Genomic DNA, 22933 nt, shown 5'->3' on the forward strand with positions numbered 1-22933 from the left:
TGTTTGCGGGGCAAACACCTGTTTGCGGGGCAAACAGGAAAAAATTTCTTTGTAAAATAGGCTTGCTCACTGTTTGTGCTCTGTTTGCGGGGCAAACAATGTTTGCGGGGCAAACAGACTTGAATTTTTGAAAAATGCCAATTTTTACACTTAACTTCCACCTCCTTACAAAAACAAGTATCTAACACCTACAAAACAGAAAATCCATGAAAATAACAAAATCTACTTACGACGTTGGGTTGCCTCCCAATAAGCGCTTTGTTTAACGTCGTTCGAGCTCGACGGTTCGATGATGCATCACGGCTCGACGGGCGAAATGACACACCATCACGGCTTGCTTATCCATCGTGGTAGACTTTGAGTCTTTGTTCCTTTACAGTCCAGCTTTCTTGTGTTTTAGGGTCCTCCACCACAATGGCTCCATAATTTCGCACCTCTTTCACAACAAATGGCCCCGACCACTTTGACTTTAACTTGCTAGGAAACACCTTGAGTCTTGAATTGCACACAAGCACCATTTGTCCAACTTTAAAGTTTTTGTGATGAGTCTTTCCCTCATGATTTGCCTTGTCCTTTTCCTTGTGAAATTGATTCTCCACCTCAATGATTTCTCCTTTTTCATCATCGATTCGGAAGTTGTCATGCTCATCCTTAGGAGGCTTCATAGACTCAAAAAGAGTAAAAATTACCTCTTTATCTTGCACCCTTACTTTCATAATCCCATCGTCGACATCAATCATCATTCGGGTGGTCTTCATGAATGGTCTTCCAAGTATTAATGGCACATCACGATCCTCCTCCATGTCGACTACCACAAAATCAACCGGGAACAAAAATTTGTCCACCTTTACCAGCATGTCTTGTACAACTCCATATGGTGAAATGATAGACTTATCGGCTAGTTGCAAAGTTATCCTGGTGTGTTTCATCTCAATGTTCCCCAATCTCTTGACAACGGATAAAGGTATTAAATTGATGCTAGACCCCAAATCAACCAAACCATTACTAATGTAGTTACCTCCAATGGTGATCGGTAAAATGACTCGTCCCGGATCGGCTTCCTTTCTTGGTGGAGTTTTTTGAATAATTGCACTACAATGAGCATCAAGCACAACCGTCTCTTCATCCGTGTACTTCTTTTTCTTTGTGAGCATCTTCTTCATGAATTTAGCATACTTGGGCATTTGCTCCAATGCTTCGGAAAATGGAATATTTATGTGAAGTTGTTTAAATATATCCATAAATCGAGCGTAGCGCCTTGCGTCTTCCTTCCTTGATTGCACGTGCGGGTAAGGTAGATATTGGAGAGGAATTGTGCTCACGTTCTCATTTCTCTTTTTATTCCTCTTCACCTTTTTGTCATTCTTCTCTCTTTCTTCTTTTTCTTTCCGCTCTTTTTCAACTAATTCTTCCTCAATTTTCTCCTCACTCTTTTCTCCCTCATTTTCAACTATCACTTCCTCCTCTTCATCTTCAACTATTACTTCCTCCTCATCTTCCACTATAAACTCTTCATTTACACCACTATTCACCTCTTTCCCACTTCTTGTAACAATGGCTTTGCAATGCTCCTTTGGATTGGTTTGGGTGTTGGCGGAAAAATATGCTCCCGGTTGTTGCTCGGACAATTGCTTTGCAAGTTGGCCCACTTGATTTTCTAAATTCTTTATGGCCGCTTCATTGCTCCTTTGGTTAGCCATGGATGCTTGCATGAATTGTGTAAGAGTGTCTTCCAATTTTGAGCTTCCACCTTGAGATTGTTGACCTTGGCCTTGTGGATTTGAACTTTGATAAGGACTTTGATGTTGATAGTGTTGATTTCCGAATCTTGAAGGATGGAATCCTTGGTTGTTTCTTTGGTAAGGATTGTTGTGAGGTGGAGGTTGCCTTTGATAACCTTGATTTTGATTGTTGACATAATTCACTTCTTCACCCTCGGGAGGAGGACAAAACCCGGTAGGATGGTCACCTTGACAAAGTTCACAACTTGCTACGTGAGAAGTCATTTGCATCCCATAAATTTCCTTCATTTGTTGTGGAAGCTTCGACATTTGCTTAGTGAGTAACTCAACTTGTTGAGAGAGAATCTTGTTTTGAGCAAGGATGGCATCATTGGTGTTTAATTCAAGAACACCCGGCTTTCTTTGTGATGGACTCCTATCATGTTGAGTTTGGAGTTCATTGAGTGCCATACGATCAATTATCATTATTGCATCCTCTGCGCTTTTTGACATTAAAGATCCACCCGCGGTAGCATCCAAAAGTGTCTTGTGCACCGGTTGAAGCCCATTGCGGAAGATGTGAATTTGTGTGAGAGCATCAAAACCATGACCCTTGCATTTTCTAAGCATGGATTTGAATCTTTCCCACGCTTCATTAAGAGATTCGTTGCTTCCTTGGTTGAACACCGCGATTGCCGTTTTGGCCTCCATGAATCGGGATTGAGGAAAATATCGTTCTAAAAACTTTTCTTCCAATAGATTCCAATCCGTCATCACATTTGGTAATTGATCAAGATACCATTCTTTAGCTTTCCCAATTAATGAATGTGGAAATAGCCTCTTGAACAATGATTCTTCATTCGCCGCATCAACCCCCGTTGAACCCGCAATCTCGTAAAATTTGGTGAGATGTGCGAAAGGATCCTCATGATCCATTCCGGTGAATGGATTTGCATAAACAAGTTGGAGGATTCCGGTCTTCATCTCCGTATTTGCTCCACCTTGAGCATTGCGTGCAAATTGGGCGGTGCGTCTTGGACTATTGGCGTACATTTCGGTTGGAACAACACCCGCCATGTCTCCTTCAAAAGTGTCTACAACTACCTCTTCAATTTGATTGTTAGAAGAAGTAGATGCCTCTTCTCTTTGTCGCTTCTCTTGGGCTAACTTCCTTCTTCTTCGTGTCTTGCTATTGAGCTTTTGGAGTGTTCTTTAAATTTCGGGATCGAAATGAAATTGCTCTTCGGTAGCTTTTTCTCGCATACACAAGGATCTACAAAACTAGTAAACCAAGTGAAACGCAAAAGAATTAAGAATAAAGTAACAAACTTAAAACAATGAACTATTGCAATGCTTGCAATATCAAACGCCAATCCCCGGCAACGGCGCCAATTTGTTGAATAGTATATTCAAGGCAAATATTTTTAAATCGTATCCACAGAGATTGGGTGATATTACCGCCGTTCTATAGTTACTATCGCTTTAAGTTTAAGTTGTAACAAAGATGGTTTAAGTTGAGTTTCTATTTTTCTATTCAAAAGGTAAAACAAGTAATAAAATAAGATTTGTTCAAAGATAAAAGATTGACAAGATTGGTTTTGGTTTCACTATCCCTATCTCCTATGTGACTTTAACAACTAAAGTATACTTCAATAGCAATGCAATGTTCTAGTATCCTCTCAACAATGTTTATGTCTAAACAAAGTTGTGAAAGTTAATATATTAATCTTTAGATGATCTCTCACTCTAACTATCAATACATTAAGCTTGATTGATTGATACAAATAGAAAAGTGGCAAATAAATCTATCTCTAGCATTTATTCACTACTTGATAAAATGTTGTAGAACAAGACTTGAAATATATTTCTCAATCATAAATCAAATCTAAATATGAAATATAAAACAACAACATTCATCCATTTCAATACTAAGGAAGTTCATACAAAAGTGTTAGAGGAAATACATAGTTAACAAGGATAGCTACTACCTCCAATCTTGTCAAAGTGGGATTTAGCTACTCATCACCATGGTTGACAACAAGAAGAATGAAGAAGAAGCTATGAGCATCAATCTCTCACAAAGGTGCAAGCTTTTCTCTCCAAAACCCTAGTCTCAATGTGTGGTTTACAATAGAATAGAATGTTCTAAATTCCTTTTTTTTATCTCCCTAAATAACCCCTAATTCGTACTAACTTTTAATCTTCAAAAGATAAACCCTCTCTCATGACAAGTGGCAACCAAATAAAAGAACAAATTCTGCAGCGCACTGTTTGCGGGGCAAACAATGTTTGCGGGGCAAACATGGAATCTTTTGCCACATCAGTTTCACTTCAAAATTGGACTTGTTCAGCATCTATCAGTTGGCGGGGCAAAGGATGTTTGCGGGGCAAACAGGCTTCATCAGCACTTCTTTTGCTATTCCAAGTCTTCAAGTAATTCCTCTTTGCTTCCATGAGCTTCAAACCTAATTAAAGCACTACAAAACTAACAAACATGTGAAATAACAATTCAAATGAACTAAAACTTAATAAAATTGCAAAATTATTAAATTGTACAATAAAAGTGTGATTATTGAATGAAAAGTGGTTAAAGGGACCAAAAACAATATATGAAAATTAGTACTATTTGGTCCCTAACAAAGCTACTCCAACATTTGGTTTAAGAAGTGGTAAAATTCTAAACTCCAAGATGTAGATCTTTATTGCTTGTGTTCAATGCATCTTTGATGATATATTGGTCCTATTTGATGGTGAATTGATGGAAAATTCGTGCTCCAATGGATATGTGATCATAAGGTGTTTGTATGTTTGCCTAAATCAAGTTTTATGGTTCATAATGCTGTTTTTTGGAAACTGTGCGCAGGAAATCGACTTCCTACAGAGGGAAATCGATTTCCACTCTGTTTTTTGGGCCAGATTTGAATTCTGCAGTCAGGAAATCGATTTCCTACAGAGGGAAATCGATTTCCAGTGAGGCAGAATGCTTGTTTTTGCTATTTTTGACTTGTTTTTGGTTCTAACTCTTCTTCTACTCCATTCTTTTGATATTTTCTTTGAACCACAGATTAGAAGCCTAATTTCTCTCTAATATCAATGGACTTAGGGCGTTGATAGGATGAAAATCCGAATCCGCAATATTAAGTGATTGAAATTATGGATGAAAGGAGCTTTTGAATGTGGTTCCATCTTTTATTTCTTTTTTCTTTTTGATCGGTGAAAGTCTTAATACCTTGAGAATTCTTATGGATTCTTGGTAAAGACTAGATCGTTACCTATTTTCTTTTCGTGCGGTATTGCTTTCGGAGAGCAATCTACATATCGTTTCTCTCGCATGCATTAGCACATAATGTTTTGACCGGCCTCGTTGTAGGGTGATTTCTACATAAATCACTTGGCGATTTGCTTAACATAGCGTAATATTTCGTGTCCCGAATCAAAATAGATCAAATATGGAAGAGAATTGTATGCGTTGATTTAAGACTTATGGAGGTTTATCGTGTAGTCGCTATGATATTATCAAGCTTCTGATAAATGTCCATTGAATTTAAATCCGAGAACATCCTTCACTCACCATCAATCTTTCTTACTAACTTTGATAACATACTTGACAAGTTTCAAGATGGTTATCTTTAACATCTAACAATTGACTTTAATTTCCGCATTTTATTATATCGCTCTTTATTTCTCGCTTTATCGCTTTATTTTATCATTTCATCATGTTTATTTTTCCGCTATTTTTTCTTTGTCCATTTGGACACATTATTTATGTTTCCGCTATTTTCTTTTTGTCCATTTGGACCATACTTTACTTTTGTGCTAAAACACTAATAAATAACAAAAATCTAAAAAAAGTTTAAGGCTCTCTTTTGGACTATTGGTTACTATCCCGAGCATTTTGGAGATGTGGATTTATGGACTTAGTACCTCTGGACCCTATTATTTTGTTGTTACTCTGTGGTTATTCTGTCTGTCTGGCATTGGATTGTTGTCTGTTTATGTGTGCAGGTATTTCCTTGAAAGCCCTTGATGGTTAATTCCAAGGCATTATGATAAGGATTTTACCCGAAAACAACCGTTACTCTGCCCGATTTTCGTCAGAATTTTAATGTGCTTAATGCAAAGTGGTGCTAAAGATAATAAGTTCATCTGGATCCCCGAGTGATAATGTGTTGGTTTAGTATTGGTAGTCCAAAGGATGGGAAATCTACCTTGACTCTTAATGTCAAGTGTTGGCTTCTTTTTCGGTTAGACCGTTCTTTTCCTTAGCTTTTATTTTATGTATTAGGATAGCCTCTTCATCTCCTCCCACTTCTTAGATTTTCAAAATCTTCTCCCTTTTTCAAAAACCTTCTTATGTTTGCAACCTTTTTAAAACCTTTCTTTAAAAATATCTTTTGCCCCTTAGTGGCCTTTTCTTCAAAAAGTTTAGACACGACTAATTGTTGTAACGAGTAGCGATACCCCACGATTTTGAAATTGATTGATATAATGAGATCTTTTCCACGTGAGAGAGCTAGTGGAATACTCGTTGATTTCCATCCGAGATGGAGCCCTTCTTTCATTTGCGACGCAAAGAACTCGTTTGTTCTCATGCTCAAGATCAATGGCTGAGTATTTCTCTCCGACGATGATAAAGTGTTTATTCGTTTTTAAAACATTTCCCTTTTAAGCGGAACTACATTAGCTCTGACTTCTCCATTGCACCGAGGAGGTATGTAGGCACAAGGCTTAATGCTTTGCCGAGCTTATTTTAAAAATAAAACAAACCCTTTTTAGCACACACGACACAAATTTTCAAAATGGTTCCTGTGGAGTACCACAGATATGAGGGGTGCTTAAAACCTTCCCCTTGTATAATCAACACCCGTACCTTAGATCTCTCTTTTTGTTTTAAAAACAAACTTTGGGTTTTCTTCGTTCTTTTCCCTTTTCCTTTGGAAATAATAAAGCGTAGTGGCGACTTTCACTGAAATATTGAGTCGAGTCAATTTAATGGCTTCGATCTCAGATTTTCCCCGCTACACAAAAAAATGGCCACTCTACTGGGGATCCAGTTTTAAGTGTGTTAAGCCTATTTTTGTTTATCTGTGTGTTTTTATCTGTATATATTATTGTGTGCTTTGTTTGTTTTTCTTTTTTCTTTTTGATGCTCGATGGTTCCTCTGTGATGAGATAAAGTCCTAACCCGGACTTTTATGAGTAACTTGAGATAGGAGGTGGTAAGACCAATAGTTGCATGTCAGGAGCAATCCTTAACATGAGCATCATATGGTGGAACCCCAATCAGTGGAGGCCTCATGGAAGGTAGTAGATGTTGTTACGAGCCATCGTAAGAACGCTATTACTTTCAATAGTGAGTGTCCGTAGAAGCTGAATGGCCTAGAACCCTTTTAACCCATCGAAGCCTTTTTAGGATGTAGCGTAGAAACAAGTTCGAGTACCACTTCGAGCTTGTTGTCATGCAATGCTAAGCTCAGACGAGGTCTTTTTAGGAATATTATTGGCACCCATGAGCAATTGTGCGAGCCGGTAGTATCCGATAGAAGATTGAAAACTCTGGGAACCTTTGTAGAACCCGTTCGGCATGTACAAAATTCCCTAGTACATACCTTTATGGGTGGTTCTTAAACCTTGACTCCATGCTCGTGATGTCGAACCTTTGAACTTTGTCCGTGTGGCCATGTGTGATCTTGATTGTGATTGATGCATAAACCATTCATCCATGCATTCATTTGATTTCTAAGGAAATCATAGGTCTTTCTTTGTAAACATCATAAGTTTCATCAAACTCAATGGATCTTGGGTGTTGATGGGGTGAAAACCTTAATCCACCAAAATGGATGATTGATCTTGATGATAACTTGATCAAAGCTTTGATCCAATATAAGATTTACCTCCTTCGTGTTTTGATGTTTACAAGTTAATAACTTGAATTCCTTGAAAATCAAATAAATAAAAAGAGACAACAACAATTGCATCATTTGCATACATACATCCAAGTTGTCCAGAAAACTTATTATTGTCTGTCTCCATCTTCAGAGTTGTCTGTCTACTATCAAGCTGATTCCTCCACACAAGTACGGAACTAGAGCCAACGTCAGATTGAGAATGTAATACCAAGAGCAACATAATGCAGAGGTCAGAATGGAAATTGATGAGTTGAAGTCAGGCATGACCAAGCTCACTGAGATGCTGCAAGTTTTGATTGCTAGAGGAGAACCGCCTCAGAAGACTGTCATTGTTGAAGCCTCAAGTGCTGATGTTGACACTCAACCTACTCAACAACCACCTTCTACATGGCCTGAGTTTGGTTTGCCACCTGGTTACACTCCTCCCTATGAGAAGACTCATGGTATTGGTCAGTCTTCACAACTTGTGATTGGTCAAGCTTCAAATCCAGTGTTTCATGCTCCTATCATGACTGAATCTCAGCCTATTGTGCACACTGTTGCTCAGCCTACTTATGTGAATCCTCTGTTTGAATATCAAGTTGCCCGTTCCCAGAATGGAAGTCAAGGAGATGCTGTTGAAGATGTCAAAGAGCATTATCATACTTTAGAAAAGCGCCTGAGAGCCATGGAAGGAAATGATTACTTTGGGGTTGCTGCTGAGAATATGTGTTTGGTTTTCGATTATGTCATGCCTGCAAAATTCAAGACTCCTGAGTTTGAGAAATATAAAGGGAACACTTGCCCAAGAAGCCATTTGACCATGTACTATCGCAAGATGGCTCCTTATACCCAGAATGATAAATTGCTTATCCATTGCTTTCAGGATAGTTTGAGTAGAGCTTCGCTGAAATGGTATATGGGGCTTGAGAAGAGTCATATTCGTTGCTTCCAAGATCTGACTGATGCTTTCATGAAACAATATAAGTATAATTTGGACATGGCACCTGATCGCCGACAACTACAAAGCATGTCTCAAAAAGAGAAAGAATCTTTCAAGGAATACGCTCAACGCTGGAGAGAGCTAGCTTCTCAAGTGGAGCCACCTTTGGTTGAGAAAGAATTGACTGGCATGTTTATGGATACTCTCTCACCTTTCTACTGGGAGAAGATGATTGGAAGTGTGTCCTCAAACATCACAGACTTGGTAACCATTGGCCAGAGACTTGAAGAAGGAATCAAGAATGGGAAAGTCACTCATGTTGCTGAATCTTTTGGTGGATCGAAGAAACCTTATGGAAACTTCCACAAGAAGAAAGAGAATGAGACTAATGTTGTGTCAGACGACAGAAGGGGATCTCGTCGTAGACCTCAAAATGGTGATCAACCTTATGTAGCCTCTGTCGCTCCTGTGCAAGTTCAAGTTCCTCAACCTCAGGTTGCTAATCAGAATCAGAACCGTGATAGGACTCACTTTGATCCTATCCCCATGACTTATACTGAATTGTATCCCGCATTGGTTCAAAAGGGATTGATCACAACAAGAGCCATGCCTCCTCCTCGAAACCCTCCCTCAAAAGGATTCCGACCTGATCTTCGTTGTGAATTTCATCAGGGTGGTGTTGGCCATGATTTAGAAAACTGCTTTGCTTTGAAGGCTAGAGTTCAAGAGTTGGTTAGGTTGAAGCTCCTCTCTTTCAGAGATGTTGGTCCCAATGTTGTCACCAATCCTTTACCAGAACAGAGTGGCTGAAGATAGATCAAAGCCAGATATTCCTAAAGCCAAGTGTTTCAGACGAGATAGCTCATCTTGGTTGCTGATTAGTCACTAGGCCTTTTTCTGTACTGTTTGTTTTTCCTTTATTGTACTGTTTACTTTTAGACTTTGTTTGTTTCTGAATGGTGATTTTAATGAAATGAGCATTGCATATTTTGAATTCATTCACATCTTCTATATTTATGTTTATGCATTCTTTTACAAAACTTTTTCTTCCATTTGCTTTCTCTATCAAACTTGTGTTTTATGCAAAGATTGGAGGGAGGATGATGACAACGAAATACCTAAGTTGTTGAACTGTATGCTTTCAAATAAGACTTTGCTGATGATGTACAGGCATTGTTTCAATTCCCAAACACTGGAGAAATAAGGAAGTTAATCCCTCGTCAACCCCTTTGAGCCTTCGAAGTAGGAGTTTCTTTTTGTACGAAAAAACCCGCATTTTTAACCTGGGGCAGGGTAGTTCTCAGTTAATTTGGTTGTGCATTCTATTTTAAGAGAATTATTCAGCATACCTTTCAACAAAGGTTTCAATCACAAGATTTCCTCCGCACACATCAAAGAAGTGTTGGATATGTCAATCAAAAGCCAATGATGGTTCGTCAATCATTAAGAGAGGCAGTCACTATCTTTCAAAAAAAAAAGTACCAAAAAAGGAGAATCAAAGAAAAGCCTGCTAGGTCAAATATCCAAAAATATGACTTAGGCGAGAGTAAAGGCACCCTGCTGACTGTAAGTTCAAAATAAACAGTTCAGGCAAAAATTAGGGATATCAAAAGAAAAAAAGGATGAAAAAAATGAAAAAAAAAAGTCAATAAAGTCCTCAAACAACAAAATGTTGTGACTATAAAAAGGAAGAAGTGACTGCCATCTCAAAAGTTCTCTTTGCTTGTGAACTATCATCATTATCAAAGGTGCAATTCTAGAAGTCTCTTGGAACCTGAACGCATAGTTTGAATTAACTGAGCTTAGGACTGGAGATCACTACGAAGATGGGTGGGTACAATCAAATTTTGAGCCTTATATCCTTTGTTTCTAAAACCGTGAACCTGACCACGTTACAACCTTTAAAAGACCTAATTGAAGCAAGGTTTGTTTGAAAGCGTACTACAACAAGGTTGCGTAAGCTAACTCCCAAGAGATTTTCCAATCATTTCTTTTGATACCATATCTTTGCTTTTTCTTTCACTTTGAATGTCATAACCTTTGTGTTTTGACCAGTGATTCCTTTTTCTTTACATATATAACATCATTCCAATAATGATTTTGATTTCAAAAATATGTTTTGAGCATTGCATTAAGATTACCATTCTTGAATGAACATTTTATTTGCAAGTAAGCACTCTCCTTTCAGGAAGTTCAAATAGTCGAGAAACTTGATCAGTGATCCTATCAGGGGCACGTTACTTCAAGATATTGTTGTTCAGATGTTCAATCAAGATTTTATTGATTAGAATATCCTTTGAAGACTTATACTGGGGCAAGCCATCCCAACATGCATTTCAAGAATTGAAGCCATGATCAGTTCATCCTCAGTACCGTTCAGCTGAAGCCATGATCAGTTAACTTGCAACAATTAGTGAATTAGGGGCAATCTTCTTCAGCAATCCCCAAGCAATTCATTAGTCCTTCTCAAAGGATCATCAGTTTGATACAGCTACCAATGTGATAGAAGTTTGTTTAAGCATCTTCTTCCCAAGCAGAGTTGGAAGAGTTCTCGTGTTGAGGAATCAGAGTTCCAATCTTGCCTCACAAAAGAGTCTCCATCAGTTATCACCAATAATTGCATTGCATTGATCATATATCATGCATAAAAAAATTCATCATCATGCATTGAAACAAAATTCATGCTCATTTACATTTTCCGAGGTCCTGTTGCTATCAAGATCTTACCTTGAGATCAAAGTCCAACTTACTTGTCACCTACCAAAACAGATTTATCCTTTTGGTCCAATTTGTCTCTGTCTATCTGATGTTCTTCCGGATGTGCTTTGCTTATTCTGACGATTTTCCATAACTTTCTCACCTTTCATCCAAAGCCACTAATTGGATGTCATAATCCCCATTAAAGTGCTTTTTACCTCATTCAATGCCACTCTTGAATGTCTCTGAGCCCAATCATGTTTTACTCTTGATTGCCCTTGATGTTGACCAATCATGTTTTACTCTTGATTGCCTGTGCTGTCCAATCATGTTTTAGTCTTGATTGTCTCTGATGTTGTTCAATCATGTTTAAGTCTTGATTGTCCCTGATGTTGTCCAATCATGTTTTAGTCTTGATTGTCCCTGATGTTCGCCAATCATGTTTTACTCTTGATTGCGCTTGATGTTATTCAGTCATGTTTTATTCTTGATTGTCTATGATGTTGTTCAATCATGTTTTACTCTTGATTGCTTCTGTTGATGCATCTTCCTTTCCAAATTCATTCCCGTTTTACTTTCGAATGTCTTTGATGTGGGTTTCCAGTTTCATCCATTGTTTCTTGTGGATGTCTCTGTTGATTTATCCTTCCTTCCCAAACTCGTTCATGTTTTACTCTTGAATGATTTTTGATGTGGGTTCCAGAGATCTTTCTTTCTGAATATCTCTGTTGATTTTCTGTCCAGAGTTCCTTTCATGTTTTACTCTTGAAAGCTTCTGTTGACTGTCCTTTTCTCCTATGAAGTCCAAGTTTTATTCCTGGATGACACATACCTTTTCCCCAGTGGAGTCCTTTCTTATCTCCCCAGTGGTGTTATATTTCTCTCTATTCCATAATCATACTTGATGCATCCATTAGCATCACATCATACCTTAGGTTCAAAAATTGTGTTTTTTATATTTAAGTCTCTTCAATTACATTTTAACCCTCACATCTCCGGATAGAAGAAACTTAAATAGGGGCATATGTCATACCCCAATTTTTGACCCTAAGATCATACATCATTTGCATTTCAATCATCAATCAAGATCACAATCTTGAGGTATCAATTTGTCTTTGAGGGGAACCACCAAACATTTATATTTGTCTAATTTGTTTTATACTAACCAAAATCCAAAAAATATGCATTTTGTTTCTTTTGTTTATATTTTACAGGTAAAAGATCGGGCAAAGTCAAAACAGTGCAAGAAAAAGAAAAATTTGAAAATTTGAAGGTGGAAATCGATTTACCCATATGGGAAATCGATTTCCTGGGGCGCAAATTCAAAAAAATAAAGAGGGAAGCATGACATCATTTTGGCACCTTTTTTTTCTTTGATCATTTTTGTTATCTTACCAATTTTCCACCTCACCAAAATTAATTCCCCTCATTAAACCCATTTTAACCTCATTTTACCATTTAAACACCAATTAAGCACAAATTAATTACCAAATGCAAAATGACCAAATTACCACTACTCTTGCTCTAATTCTATAAATAGAGGCCTTGCCTTCTTCATTTGACAAGCTTGGAGAGCCAAAAAAGTTCTTGCAATTTCATTTCTCATCCTTTCCAAAACCCTCACCCAAAGTTCATTTTCATAGAATTAGTGAGATTCACATTGAATCTTACTAGTTTTGAACTAAACCTTGTTCATTTCACTCTTTTCTTTGTTTGTTCATCTCCAATTTTGAAGGATCTACTCATTTTGTGTTTGTTCTTGAAGCTACTCCAACATTTGGTTCAAGAAGTGGTAAAATTCTAAACTCCAAGGTGTAGATCTTTATTGCTTGTGTTCAATGCATCTTTGATGCTATATTGGTCCTATTTGATGGTGAATTGATGGAAAATTCGTGCTCCAATGGATATGTGATCATAAGGTGTTTGTATGTTTGCCTAAATCAAGTTTTATGGTTTATAATGCTGTTTTTTTGGAAACTGTGCGCAGGAAATCGATTTCCTACAGAGGGAAATCGATTTCCACTCTGTTTTTTGCGCCAGATTTGAATTCTGCAAGCAGGAAATCGATTTCCTACAGAGGGAAATCGATTTCCAGTGAGGCAGAATGCTTGTTTTTGCTATTTTTGACTTGTTTTTGGTTCTAACTCTTCTTCTACTCCATTCTTTTGATATTTTCTTTGAATCACAAATTAGAAGCCTAATTTCTCTCTAATATCAATGGACTTAGGGCGTCGATAGGGTGAAAATCCGAATCCACAATATTAAATGATTGAAATTATGGATGAAAGGAGCTTTTGAAAGTGGTTCCCTCTTTTATTTCTTTTTTCTTTTTGATCGATGAAAGTCTTAATACCTTGAGAATTCTTATGGATTCTTGGTAAATACTAGATCGTTACCTATTTTCTTTTCGTGCGGTATTGCTTTCGGAGAGCGATCTACATATTGTTTCTCTCGCATGCATTAGCACATAAAGTTTTGACCGGCCTCGTTGTAGGGTGATTTCTACATAAATCACTTGGCGATCTGCTTAACATAGCGCAATATTTCGTGTCCCGAATCAAAAAAGATCAAATATGGAAGAGAATTGTATGCGGTTGATTTAAGACTTATGGAGGTTTATCGTGTAGTCGCTATGATATTATCAAGCTTCTGATAAATGTCCATTGAATTTAAATCCGAGAACATCCTTCACTCACCATCGATCTTTCTTACTAACTTTGATAACATACTTGACAAGTTTCAAAATGGTTATCTTTAACATCTAACAATTGACTTTAATTTCCGCATTTTATTATATCGCTCTTTATTTATCTCTTTATCGCTTTATTTTATCATTTCATCAAGTTTATTTTTCCGCTATTTTTTCTTTGTCCATTTGGACGTATTATTTATGTTTCCGCTATTTTCTTTTTGTCCATTTCGACCATACTTTACTTTTGTGCTAAAACACTAATAAATAACAAAAATCTAAAAAACGTTTAAGGCTCTCTTTCGGACTATTGGTTACTATCCCGAGCATTTTGGAGATGTGGACTTATGAACTTAGTACCTCTGGACCCTATTATTTTGTTGTTACTCTGTGGTTATTCTGTCTGTCTGGCATTGGATTGTTGTCTGTTTATGTGTGCAGGTATTTCCTTGAAATCCCTTGATGGTTAATTCCAAGGCATTATGATAAGGATTTTACCCGAAAACAGCCGTTACTCTGCCCAATTTTCGTCAGAATTTTAATGTGCTTAATGTAAAGTGGTGCTAAAGATAATAAGTTCATCTGGATCCCCGAGTGATATTGTGTTGGTTTAGTATTGATAGTCCAAAGGATGGGAAATCTACCTTGACTCATAATGTCAAGTGTTAGCTTCTTTTTCGGTTAGACCGTTCTTTTCCTTAGCTTTTATTTTATGTATTAGGATAGCCTCTTCATCTCCTCCCACTTCTTAGATTTTCAAAATCTTCTCCCTTTTTCAAAAACCTTCTTATGTTTGCAACCTTTTTAAAACCTTTCTTTAAAAATATCTTTTGCCCCTTAGTGGCCTTTTCTTCAAAAAGTTTAGACACGACTAATTGTTGTAACGAGTAGCGATACCCCACGATTTTGAAATTGATTGATATAATGAGATCTTTTCCGCGTGAGAGAGCTAGTGGCATACTCGTTGATTTATATCTGAGTTGGAGCCCTTCTTTCATTTGCGACGCAAAGAAATCGTTTGTTCTCATGCTCAAGATCAATGGCTGAGTATTTCTCTCCGACGATGATAAAGTGTTTATTCGTTTTTAAAACGTTTCCCTTTTAAGCGGAACTACATTAGCTCTGACTTCTCCATTGCACCGAGGAGGTATGTAGGCACAAGGCTTAATGCTTTGCCGAGCTTATTTTAAAAATAAAACAAACCTTTTTTAGCACACACGACACAGATTTTCAAAAAGGTTCCTGTGGAGTACCACAGATATGAGGGGTGCTTAAAACCTTCCCCTTGTATAATCAACACCCGTACCTTAGATCTCTCTTTTTGTTTTAAAAACAAACTTTGGGTTTTCTTCGTTCTTTTCCCATTTCCTTTGGAAATAATAAAGCGCGGTGGCGACTTTCACTGAAATAATTAGTCGAGTCAATTTAATGGCTTCAATCTCAGATTTTTTCCCCGCTACAGTAACGCCCCAGACTGCTTTCGGGATGATCGACTGACCCCACAAACCAACACGGATCTTTTCAGCATGCTTTGACCTCACTCGCACGCTTTCCAGGAAACTTCCCAGAAGGTCACCCATCCTAAGATTGCTCCAAGTCAAGCACGCTTAACTGTGGAGTTCTTATGGAACGGGCTACCGAAAAGAAGATGCATCTTGTTGGTATAGGTAGTATCCATCAATCCTTATAAGCTTTCCTTCAACCATGCAGTCCCATACCTGCACAGCATCAGGATCCCTCTCATTCCGATGTGGCGACCACCCTTGCCCTCTTCGGCCTCAGGTGTTACATACGGTGCAACCACCCCTCGCCTTCTTCGGCCTCGGGTGTTACATGCCCACCAGCTTCCGCATGGTTCATCCTCGAACCACATCGTACTGGGAGAGGTCTGGCTATGATACATTTAATGTAACACCCTTCTTATCCCACGGAAAATATGTTATAATTTAAATAAACTATATCAGTGTACAACGCAGAAAGGTGTCACTTTTCTTCATAAAAACTCATAAAACGTAATCCTGCTCCGTAACACGGGTTCTCAAAATTATCACTTTCACACTTTATAATTTTCATCATAAAACTTCAAACATCACAACAAAATTATGATCTCAAAAATACTTTTCTTAAATACTTCAATAAAGATTTTACCGTCAAACTTCACAATTCAAAAATCTTGATTAAACAATTTAAAACAAGATAAAACATCTCCATACATCATTGTCAACATATAATCTAGTTCAAACGATCCCAAAGACCCCGATGTTACATATTAAAGAAAGACACTCTATATGCGGAATAAAACAACTAAAAATCCAATAAGCTATCTCAAACTTCTACGGCTACTGTTGAATAGTATATTCAAGGCAAATATTTTTAAATCGTATCCACAGAGATTGGGTGATATTACCGCCGTTCTATAGTTACTATCGCTTTAAGTTTAAGTTGTAACAAAGTTGGTTTGAGTTGAGTTTCTATTTTTCTATTCAAAAGGTAAAACAAGTAATAAAATAAGATTTGTTCAAAGATAAAAGATTGACAAGATTGGTTTTGGTTTCACTATCCCTATCTCCTATGTGACTTTAACAACTAAAGTATACTTCAATAGCAATGCAATGTTCTAGTATCCTCTCAACAATGTTTATGTCTAAACAAAGTTGTGAAAGTTAATATATTAATCTTTAGATGATCTCTCACTCTAACTATCAATACATTAAGCTTGATTGATTGATACAAATAGAAAAGTGGCAAATAAATCTATCTCTAGCATTTATCCACTACTTGATAAAATGTTGTAGAACAAGACTTGAAATATATTTCTCAATCATAAATCAAATCTAAATATGAAATATAAAACAACAACATTCATCCATTTCAATACTAATGAAGTTCATACAAAAGTGTTAGAGGAAATACATAGTTAACAAGGATAGCTACTACCTCCAATCTTGTCAAAGTGGGATTTAGCTACTCATCACCATGGTTGACAGCAAAAGAGATGGAGAAGAAGCTAAGAACATCAATCTCTCACAAAGTTGTTCTTTTTCTCTCCCAAAACCCTAGCCTCAATGTTTGGTTCACAATGAATGGAATATTAAATTTCCCCCTTTTTATCTCCCTAAATAACCCCTAATTCGTACTAACTTTTCCTCTTCAAAAGATAAGCCCATCTCTCATGACAAATGGCAACAAAGTAAAAGATAAAATTCTGCAGCGCAGTGTTTGCGGGGAAAACAGTGAATCTTTTGCCACATCAGTTGCAATTCAAAACTAGACTTGTTCAGCATCTATCAGTTGGCGGCGCAAAGGATATTTGCGGGGCAAACTGGCCTCATCAACACTTCTTTTGCTATTCCAAGTCTTCAAGTAATTCCTCTTTGCTTCCATGATCTTCAAACCTTTTAAAAATGCTACAAAACTAACAAACATGTGAAATAACAATTCAAATGAGCTAAAATGAACAAAATTGCAAAATTATTAAATTGTATGAATAAAAGTGTGATTATTGAGTAAAAAGTGGTTAAAGGGACCAAAAACAATATATGAAAATTAGTACTATTTGGTCCCTAACAACTCTCCCCAACTTACCATTTCGTTTGTCCCTAAACAAAAATTCACAAGAGTAGCAAGAGCAACGCACAAGAGAATGATGACAAGGTAACCGAACACTCAAATGGCTCAAAAGTATAAGTCTTTCCAAAGTACACTCACCACAATGCTAAAACAAAGCATGAGAAAGAATGATGGCAAAGTGCAAATTATTATCAAGAAATTCCAAAAGAGACATGTCAAAATTGAATCAGACCTATACACACATTAAAGTAATGATGAATACAAGAGGGTTCACTTTCACTCATCCGGGCATTTAAATCAACAACAACTCAAATCATGCTTTCACCACAACAAGTTCAAAATTATGTGCAAAGTGAGAATCAAGAGGGCTTTCATAGGTTGTAATGTGGCTTGGGTTACAAAGAAAGGGTTTTATTAAAGGTAAATTAAACAAAAATGCCTATCCTAAGGGAGCATTCCTATCAATTCACTTAACAACAACACTTGCTTGAATCCCCTTTTCTTTCTTTTTCTCTTTTTTTTTTCTTTTTCATTATTTTTTAACAACACATAACGGGAACAATTTTATTTCTTTTTCTTGCCCCATACTTTCAAAATGTGTTATTCTTTTCTTATTACCACAAAACTCATAAGTACCACTTTTCATTTGTTTTTCAATCAACTCTCCCCAACTTTAGGATTCAAACCATAGTAGATACAACAATGCTCCCTACATAGACATAGGCACAAGGCAAAATTGCAACCATTGTGGTTGAAGGTTCCAATGAAACAAAAGAAATTAGGATTCATCTACCAAACATATTCAATAATTACATGAATCCTAATATAAGCTCAATGGGGTTAACTAAGAATCACTCCTCACAAGGTTAATTGATTTAACTTTTTTTGGTCAAGTGGTTTTTCTCAAATTCAAACAATGCCTCTATCACTTTCACACTTTTCACAAATAAGAATAATGCATGGTTTAGCATGATAAAAATGAGTTGAAATAAATTCCGGTATCCCGCATTTAGTGTACAATGGAAAGTTTCCTCACTTGGCTAAGTTCTAAATTTTGATTCAAAAATGACATGTGACTCAAGGAATTTATGCTAAGCAATTTGCACACACCACCAACTAACCATGTTAAGTCTAGAGAGTGATAAAGTGTACCTTAATTTTCCTTGATACCGATTCTCATCATTGCCACTCAAAATGTTCACAACATCAACTCTTGTCCGTGCCCATTGATTCCTCAAGCTTCTCTTTGTACAAGAACAATTAAACAAAATTAATTTGAAAAGTTAGGCTAATCACTTTCCACCCAAGCACACAATTAAACAACAATAATAAAAATGCAATTGTAAAGATGTTCAAATGGTGAAACGAGAGCCACCATAAAGTACATAATTAAAAACCAAAAAGTGAAACCATAAATAAATAAAACAAAACAAAATTAAGACTAAAATAAAAATAAAAATAAACTAAAAAAATTGCTACAACACCACTTCAATCCTCTTCTTCATCACCACCACCAACTGTCCCGATCACATCCTCCATTGTATCGTCCTCATTTCCGGTACCATTGCCTCCTGCACCCCCCCCCATGAAAAGTGGCCTGCCCACAGGCCAATTTGCGTATGCATCATACTCCGCTTCCAAGGAATATGGGTGAAGATAGGGTATTAGAATGGGAGATGAGTTTAGTGAGGACGAGAGCGGTAGAGTGAGAGGAGAGAAGTAAAAATAAAAGATAAAAATAAAACAAACTAGGTTAAATTAAAAGCTAATTTTTTTTTTTTTTGAAAGTGGAAATTTTTTGTACTGAAGTGTTTGCGGGGCAAACACCTGTTCGCGGGGCAAACAAGAAAAATTTTCTTTGTAAAATTGGCTTACTCACTGTTTGTGCTCTGTTTGCGGGGCAATCACTGATGAAAATTTCTTTTTCAAAATTGGCTTACCTGTTTGCGGGGCAAACAAGTGAAATTTTCTTTGCAAAATTGGCTTGTTCTCTGTTTGTGCTCTGTTTGCGGGGCAAACAGACTTGAATTTTTTAACAATGCCAATTTTAAAACTTAACTTCCACTTCCTTTCAAAAATAGTTACTAAATAACTCTAAAAACAAAAATCAAAAAGCAAAATAGAATCTACTTACGACGTTGGGTTGCCTCCCAACAAGCGCTTTGTTTAACGTTGTTCGAGCTCGACGATTCGATGGTGCACCAAGGCTTGACGAGCGAAATGACACACCATCGCGGCTTGCTTATCCATCGTGGTAGCCTTTGAGTCTTTGTTCCTTTACAGTCCAGCTTTCTTGTGTTTTAGGGTCCTCCACCACAATGGATCCATAATTTCGCACCTCTTTCACAACAAATGGCCCCGACCACTTTGACTTTAACTTGCTAGGAAACACCTTGAGTCTTGAATTGCACACAAGCACCATTTGTCCAACTTTAAAGTTTTTGTGATGAGTTTTTCCCTCATGATTTGCCTTGTCCTTGTCCTTGTGAATTTGATTTGCCACCTGAATGATTTCTCCTTTTTCATCATTGATTCGAAAGTTGTCATGTTCATCCTTATGAGGCTTCATAGACTCAAAAAGAGTAAAAATTACCTCTTCATCTTGCACCCTTACTTTCATAATCCCATCATCGATATCAATCATCATTCGGGTGGTCTTCATGAATGGTCTTCCAAGTATTAATGGCACATCAAGATCCTCCTCCATGTCGACTACCACAAAATCAACCGGGAACAAAAATTTGTCCACCTTTACCAGCATGTCTTGTACAACTCCATATGGTGAAATGATAGACTTATCGGCTAGTTGTAAAGTTATCCTGGTGTGTTTCATCTCAATGTTCCCCAATCTCTTGACAACGGATAAAGGTATTAAATTGATGCTAGACCCCAAATCAACCAAACCATTACTAATGTAGTTACCTCCAATGGTGATCGGTAAAATGACTCGTCCCGGATCGGCTTCCTTTCTTGGGGGAGTTTTTTGAATAATTGCACTACAATGAGCATCAAGCACAACCGTCTCTTCATCCGTGTACTTCTTTTTCTTTGTGAGCATCTTCTTCATGAATTTTGCATACTTGGGCATTTGCTCCAATGCTTCGGAAAATGGAATATTTATGTGAAGTTGTTTAAATATATCCATAAATCGAGCGTAGCGCCTTGCATCTTCCTTCCTTGACTGCACATGCGGGTAAGGTAGATGTTGGAGAGGAATTGTGCTCACATTCTCATTTCTCTTTTTATTCCTATTCACTTTTTTGTCATTTTTCTCTCTTCCTTCTTTTTCTTTCCGCTCTTTTTCAACTAATTCTTCCTCCACTTTCTCCTCACTCTTTTCTCCCTCATTTTCAACTGTCACTTCCTCCTCTTCATCTTCAACTATTATTTCCTCCTCATCTTCCACTATAACCTCTTCATTTACGCCACTATTCACCTCCTTCCCACTTCTTGTAAAAATGGCTTTGCAATGCTCCTTTGGATTGGTTTGGGTGTTTGCGGAAAAGGATGCTCCCGGTTGTTGCTCGGACAATTGCTTTGCAAGTTGACCCACTTGATTTTCTAAATTCTTTATGGCCGCTTCATTACTCCTTTGATTAGCCATGGATGCTTGCATGAATTGTGTAAGAGTGTCTTCCAACTTTGAGCTTCCACCTTGAGATTGTTGACCTTGACCTTGAGGGTTTGAATTTTGATAAGGATTTTGATGTTGATAGTGTTGATTGTTGAATCTTGAAGGTTGAAATCCTTGGTTATTTCTTTGGTAAGGATTGTTGTGAGGTAGAGGTTGCCTTTGATAACCTTGATTTTGATTGTTGACATAATTCACTTCTTCACCCTCGGGAGGAGGACAAAACCCGGTAGGATGGTCACCTTGACAAAGTTCACAACTTGCTACGTGAGAAGTCATTTGCATCCCATGAATTTCCTTCATTTGTTGTGGAAGCTTCGACATTTGCTTAGTGAGTAACTCAACTTGTTGAGAGAGAATCTTGTTTTGAGCAAGGATGGCATCATTGGTGTTTAATTCAAGAACACCCGACTTTCTTTGTGATGGACTCCTATCATGTTGAGTTTGGAGGTCATTGAGTGCCATACGATCAATTATCATTATTGCATCCTTCGCGCTTTTTGACATTAAAGATCCACCCGCGGTAGCATCCAAAAGTGTCTTGTGCACCGGTTGAAGCCCATTGCGGAAGATGTGAATTTGTGTGAGAGCATCAAAACCATGACCCTTGCATTTTCTAAGCATGGATTTGAATCTTTCCCACGCTTCATTAAGAGATTCATTGCTTCCTTGGTTGAACACTGCGATTGCCGTTTTGGCCTCCATGAATCGGGATTGAGGAAAATATCGTTCTAAAAACTTTTCTTCCAATAGATTCCAATCCACCATCACATTTGGTAATTGATCAAGATACCATTCTTTAGCTTTCCCAATTAATGAATGTGGAAATAGCCTCTTGAACAATGATTCTTCATTCGCCGCATCAACTCCCGTTGAACCCGCAATCTCGTAAAATTTGGTGAGATGTGCGAAAGGATCCTCATGATCCATTCTGGTGAATGGATTTGCATAAACAAGTTGGAGGATTCCGGTCTTCATCTCCGTATTTTCTCCACCTTGAGCATTGCGTGCAAATTGGGCGGTGCGTCTTGGACTATTGGCGGACATTTCGGTTGGAACAACACCCGCCATGTCTCCTTCAAAAGTGTCTACAACTACCTCTTCAATTTGATTGTTAGAAGAAGTAGATGCCTCTTCTCTTTGTCGCTTCTCTTGGGCTAACTTCCTTCTTCTTCATGTCTTGCTATTGAGCTTTCGGAGTGTTCTTTCAATTTCGGGATCGAAATGAAATTGCTCTTCGGTAGCTTTTTCTCGCATACACAAGGATCTACAAAACTAGTAAACCAAGTGAAACGCAAAAGAATTAAGAATAAAGTAACAAACTTAAAACAATGAACTATTGCAATGCTTGCAATATCAAACGCCAATCCCCGGCAACGGCGCCAATTTGTTGAATAGTATATTCAAGGCAAATATTTTTAAATCGTATCCACAGAGATTGGGTGATATTACCGCCGTTCTATAGTTACTATCGCTTTAAGTTTAAGTTGTAACAAAGTTGGTTTGAGTTGAGTTTCTATTTTTCTATTCAAAAGGTAAAACAAGTAATAAAATAAGATTTGTTCAAAGATAAAAGATTGACAAGATTGGTTTTGGTTTCACTATCCCTATCTCCTATGTGACTTTAACAACTAAAGTATACTTCAATAGCAATGCAATGTTCTAGTATCCTCTCAACAATGTTTATGTCTAAACAAAGTTGTGAAAGTTAATATATTAATCTTTAGATAATCTCTCACTCTAACTATCAATACATTAAGCTTGATTGATTGATACAAATAGAAAAGTGGCAAA

The 22933-nt window shown here is 37.3% G+C and overlaps 2 protein-coding genes across 2 annotated transcripts; both read right to left on the reverse strand.

Moving 5' to 3' along the window:
• Nucleotides 1-338: 338 nt before the first annotated feature.
• LOC131639705 (uncharacterized) lies at nucleotides 339-2798 on the reverse strand. Its single transcript, XM_058910176.1, has 4 exons — nucleotides 2327-2798; nucleotides 1970-2218; nucleotides 1323-1897; nucleotides 339-1154 (listed from the first exon to the last, which is right to left on the reverse strand). Exons 1-4 carry the CDS (start codon nucleotides 2796-2798, stop codon nucleotides 339-341), a joined length of 2112 nt encoding a protein of 703 aa, XP_058766159.1.
• Nucleotides 2799-19750: 16952 nt separating this feature from the next.
• Nucleotides 19751-22210, reverse strand: LOC131639706 (uncharacterized). The gene is made up of 3 exons (XM_058910177.1): nucleotides 21739-22210; nucleotides 20735-21183; nucleotides 19751-20566 (listed from the first exon to the last, which is right to left on the reverse strand). The coding sequence occupies exons 1-3, from the start codon at nucleotides 22208-22210 to the stop codon at nucleotides 19751-19753; spliced, it is 1737 nt and encodes a 578-aa protein (XP_058766160.1).
• Nucleotides 22211-22933: the final 723 nt, after the last annotated feature.

This window comes from Vicia villosa, unplaced genomic scaffold, assembly GCF_029867415.1.
Source record: "Vicia villosa cultivar HV-30 ecotype Madison, WI unplaced genomic scaffold, Vvil1.0 ctg.002743F_1_1, whole genome shotgun sequence".
In the NCBI taxonomy this organism is placed as follows: Eukaryota; Viridiplantae; Streptophyta; class Magnoliopsida; order Fabales; family Fabaceae; genus Vicia; species Vicia villosa.

What these genes read in the sequence shown, in the direction of transcription:
- LOC131639705 (XM_058910176.1), bottom strand. Translation starts at nt 2,798, where the DNA reads ATGGCGGGTGTTGTTCCAACCGAAATGTACGCCAATAGTCCAAGACGC. An exon ending in TAGAAAATGCAAGGGTCATG is followed by an intron (nt 2,219 to 2,326) that starts GTTTTGATGCTC and finishes CAAAAAGCGCAG; the next exon opens with AGGATGCAATAATGATAATT. An exon ending in AAGTTGTGAACTTTGTCAAG is followed by an intron (nt 1,898 to 1,969) that starts GTGACCATCCTA and finishes ATCAAAATCAAG; the next exon opens with GTTATCAAAGGCAACCTCCA.
- LOC131639706 (XM_058910177.1), bottom strand. Translation starts at nt 22,210, where the DNA reads ATGGCGGGTGTTGTTCCAACCGAAATGTCCGCCAATAGTCCAAGACGC. An exon ending in TAGAAAATGCAAGGGTCATG is followed by an intron (nt 21,184 to 21,738) that starts GTTTTGATGCTC and finishes CAAACCCTCAAG; the next exon opens with GTCAAGGTCAACAATCTCAA. An exon ending in ATAAAAAGAGAAATGAGAAT is followed by an intron (nt 20,567 to 20,734) that starts GTGAGCACAATT and finishes TTCATGAAGAAG; the next exon opens with ATGCTCACAAAGAAAAAGAA.